This window comes from Limulus polyphemus, unplaced genomic scaffold, assembly GCF_000517525.1.
Source record: "Limulus polyphemus unplaced genomic scaffold, Limulus_polyphemus-2.1.2 Scaffold2866, whole genome shotgun sequence".
NCBI classification, from domain to species: Eukaryota; Metazoa; Arthropoda; class Merostomata; order Xiphosura; family Limulidae; genus Limulus; species Limulus polyphemus.
In genome coordinates this window covers 34,953-39,581 of record NW_013668476.1, presented here as the reverse complement: position 1 = coordinate 39,581, position 4,629 = coordinate 34,953, and the positions used below count along the sequence as shown (strand labels likewise).

Below are 4,629 nucleotides of genomic sequence, written 5' to 3'. Positions count from 1 at the left end.
TAAGTGTTCATTTCGTAATTAGATAAGAAAATATTTAAAAACAATCTCAAATTACCTTAGTGTGAGAATTTGAATATTTGTTTTTGAGTCGTTTTCTCTTCTGGATTTTTTCCACCCCCTTTAAACTACGAAATGTTATGTAAAATACTTTGTATAATTTTATCATTGATGCTCTCTATCAATATATTTATATCCTTCAATTATATGGAACTAAAGAGCAATCAATGAAAATGCAAGAACCGCTTGCCACGCCCACCTTTGACTTGCTCTAATTTACAATTTGCTAATACATTTTTCTGAGGCAGAGTTCTATTAAAGTTATAACCAATATAAAGCCTAGAATACAATTGATTGATTAAAGTATGATTCATCCTACGTGATTCTACAGATAATTGACAATTTAGCTGATGAGAAAATTGTTTTTCCTACAAGAGCATAGTAGGGGAGCTAATGTTCAATTTCTAACGGCTCAAGTCACTGATTAGAAAGCTAGAAAATTTCTCACAGAAAGAGCTGTTTCTCAGCTGTTCACATGAAATTATTCTGTGTTCTTCCGTGTATTATTTACAAAAAAAAAAAAATGTGGACCAGTAGCATTGACGTAAAGTATTAGATTTAACTTAGAAGGACAGTCAATGGCAAAAAAAGGATTACACAGGTGAGTGATATATATAATCTTGTTTTTCTTATCTATTATTTACATATTATTATCAAAGTAACTAAAAATGTAAAAATTAGAAACTTTTAGAAACTAATACACACAAAGTCAAATTTGCACCTGCTTTCTTGGCCAGCAAGCAGTCTGTGCATTTGTAAAGAACGTGGTCGCCATTACTTATTATCCAATTGGTCAATAAGAAAAACAGATGTTTCTCTAACTACGTAATTGTCCTTTTCGTAAGAGAATTGGGATAATAGCCTTGTTACGTATCTGCTTGTTTGATAATTTCCCGTAAATATTCTTCCCGAGGAGCTTCAGCGATACAAGTTCTTTCTTAATTAAAACTAGTTTATTCTTTCTCGTTACACACTTTGTAATACACTTAATTTCCATAGTCACTTTAATTTCAACACACGCTTTAATTCACAACGATCACGCACTTTACTTACGGTCACTACCTGTCTGCCATTCTCCCTCCGATTTATCTGTCGGCTTATATACTAAAATAGAGGACGCATAAAATAAGACTAGAGTTGCCAGGAAGAGTCATGATCCTTCTAGAAACTCCAGTGCGCATGCTTCCAGCGTCACATGACTTCCGCTGTCGTAACAGTATACTTTGTAGATGGTTGTTGCATCCTTTGTTCATGTCGCCAATACGATGTAAGTATGATAGTCTTTTAATGGCTGGAGACGGCTTGAATGGGTAATGAAGAAAAACTTTAATATAAGTTTAACATAACAGCAAATGTACAACCATTTTTAGGTGGGATGTAATTCACTTTTGTATGAACAAGGATATCTTTTAGAGTCCTGCTTTTTCGGAAGGAGACAACAAAAACTTCAGGAAATATATGTTTAAGGCGATCGTTTAGTTGTAGGAGATGAAAATGTTTTTGTTTTTTTCAGAATTCGTGAAACGTTTCTGAGTAATAATAAGAGGAATTATATTTGAAAGTTTAGTATTTCTCTGATTTATGATGTTTTTCCGCTGAGTGTTGTTACCCTTTTAAATTTGTCTGTTGATTTCGGTTTCTTTATATCCTCTTTGTAACATGTTTTGTTTTAGATCCTTTTTGTATTTTTTGTAGTCTGTTTCATCTGAGCATATTTTCTTTATTCTAAGAGCTTGACTGTAGGTAATGTTTCATTTAGTGTGAGAGGAGATGGCAGTTTTTATAATGAAGGTATTGTGGTCTGTCTGTAGGTTTTTTGTACAAGTCAGTGTTTAAAATTCCGTCTCTTAGAAAAACAGTGACATCAAGAAAGTTAATCTGGGTAGACGAGTAATCACAGGTAAACTTGATTGTTTTGTGAAAGGAATTTGCATGTGAGATAAATTATATAAGTGATTTAAGACCACCTGTCCAAATGAAAAATATGTCGTCTATGTAACGTTTCCATGTATGAGGTTTTGCAAGGCTTAGTTGTAAAAGCTGTTTTTCAATATGACCCCATAAAAATGTTGGCACAATTGGGAGCCATTTTGGTACTCATTGCAGTAATGTTAACCTGAATGTAAAGCTCGTTATTGAATTCGAAGTTGTTCAGAGTTAAAACCAGGCTGGCAAGATCAGTTACTATTTGAGATTCTCGAACTGGTGTATTTAAGTGTTTTACCATTCTATAGGATGATAGGTTTCTTTTTTGTGAGTGTAAGACACTTAAATACACCAGTTCGATTTTCGATACCTCACTACTATAAAGGATTGGTTTGATCTGATATTTCATTGGCGGTAGTGTCCAGGGTCACTGATGAGGAGTGGAATTCTCCAAAACTAGTCTGGCTCACAGACACACCCCAATGAATGAATAGACCATTCCAAGCTTTTACTTGTTGTTAAACAAATGTTTCAACAAGTATTTATTTGAGATTCTGATTGGTTAGAAGGATTTAACGCGGACTTTAGAGTTTGTAGTCCTTCATCATGTGGAATACAGGTGTAAAGGGAAGAAACATCCATCGTGCAAAGAAGACTGTTGGGTGGTAACTGTACGTTAGTATTAATGTCTTCTATGGTGTTAAGAAAGTGAGTAGTATCCTTTATGTAAGAGGAGAGGGGTACAGGGAATATATTTGGCCATATTGGGCAAAGTCTATTCACCACTCATACACTTGATTAGACTTGACCTTTACCTATAATCCTGTCACCTACTAACATCATTTTCATCACATTGAATCTTTGTGTCTTTTGTTTTAGTACCTATATACTAACCTTGTATCGTTTAGTACCTGAAGAAGACAGACCAATGTTCTGTCAAAACATGTAGTATGTTCCACAATCAATAAAACTCTTCTTTGTGCTTACAATTGTTGTTTGTCTACATAGATTTATTGTCAGAAATTCATTACTTCACTCTCCTTTAAAAATAAAATTTCGGAATGACAATCAGACATTTTTTTTTAGTTATGTCACGATAAACACTCCACGAAAGTCCTAGCTACAACTCTTGCAAACATATATTCAGTGTGTTGTTGTACCACGAATCTTTTTTTCGTTGTGCTAACAAATGATACGAGAATTTTGAAACTTGGTGCAATTATTGTGATGAAAAGTATTAATTGATAATAATCGGAATGTATCATCATTTATGTTAACAGCTTTAGCGAAAAAAATTTCTTTGGGTTAAAATTAAGAAAGTTATATGAAAACACGTTGTTTAATATTCATCTATTTATTTTATTTTTGTACACGTTTTTAGGTGTGGCGCAACTTACTGTTGACACTTAGCTAGAGCAGACGTAGTTCTTGTTAATAATGCTAAGAATACAGTTTATACAATAATATAAAATTTAGCAATGAAAATTCGGTGAAATGTTTTCCGCTTTAATTATCCATTTACTACTATTTGATTTCTGTCTGAAATTGAAAAGCAGGAAAAATTAAAGTGTATAGAGACGAAACTCATTATTCCAACCCCAATAACTTGAATAAGCGAACTCGTTCGCTGACTGTAACTTGTAACTGCTGTTTTGCTGTCTAGCCCATCACAAAAACAATTTACATACAGAAATTTTTAATAGCAGGTCTTAGGTACGGTTTGCGGTTTCTTTGTTGCTCAACACCTTTAAAATGTAAATTAGAAATGGATTTAAAAATATTTTCTATTCTTCATGATTTATAATTTGCGTGGAAAATCAAGTTATTAAAATATTTATTTCGGTAGCTTTCGACGTGTGTGTATACTACTGCTAATTACTACAGAGGTAGATTACATCAATTTAGAATATCATAATTGTTTTGTTTTTCAATTAATATTATTTATTATTTGAATATTTTACATAAATACATATACGTTCTGGTTCTGTTATCTTAGTGGAATGGGACACTGTCCATATATTTGCATTGGATATGCATACATTTTTAATACAATATTATGTTTTTATATAGATTTGTGTACAGCCACTCCAGCAAAAAATTTAAGAAAAACACTGATTCTGGCCTCAATGTCATGGACAAGGTTTGTGTATACAAAATTTGCTTGTATTTTATATTTGTAATAAAATGGATTTAAGGATTTCATGAAGTTAAACAATAAATCTTTAAAGGTGCAGTTCTGTGTTTTTCAGTTTTCAGCAAACATATTAAATAATAAAAACCATAAATATTTAATAGAAAGAGTCAAACTTTTTTAATGAGGGGGAGGTTTTTTCCACCTAATTTTTCCTATAGTTTCTGTAGACAAATTAAGCTGTGACCAGAGCTATGACAGTGAAAACAGGTTATCTCTTTTCCTAACAATAGTTTCTACTTTGCACTCATAAAAGCATGGTCCAAATTGATTCCCAAACAATTTAATATTTAAAATAAAATTACACTTTTACACAGTTAGTAAAATATTATTGCAATGTCATGACATAACATAATATTTTGGGACAACATTGGACCTATTGGTCCATCTCGGCTGTTTCATCTTCAAAACTAAATTAAATTTATTAAAAAAGTAAAAACAAATTTTAAACATAG

General features: G+C 32.1%; 1 protein-coding gene across 3 annotated transcripts in view; it reads left to right on the top strand.

Annotated features, from left to right (window-relative positions):
• The first annotated feature begins 529 nt into the window (after positions 1–529).
• Positions 530–4,629, top strand: part of LOC106468085 (deoxynucleoside triphosphate triphosphohydrolase SAMHD1-like) — a 27,734-nt gene continuing 23,634 nt past the window's right edge. For 2 of the 3 annotated variants that reach the window (XM_022396391.1, XM_022396390.1), the window contains exons 1-2: positions 530–658; positions 4,054–4,123. In XM_022396391.1, the coding sequence (XP_022252099.1) occupies positions 636–658; positions 4,054–4,123 (93 nt within the window). In that variant the 5' untranslated portion in view covers positions 530–635. Of the gene's footprint in view, positions 659–3,678; positions 3,697–4,053; positions 4,124–4,629 lie in introns of those variants that run through there. The other variant, XM_022396392.1, reaches the window with a different exon arrangement.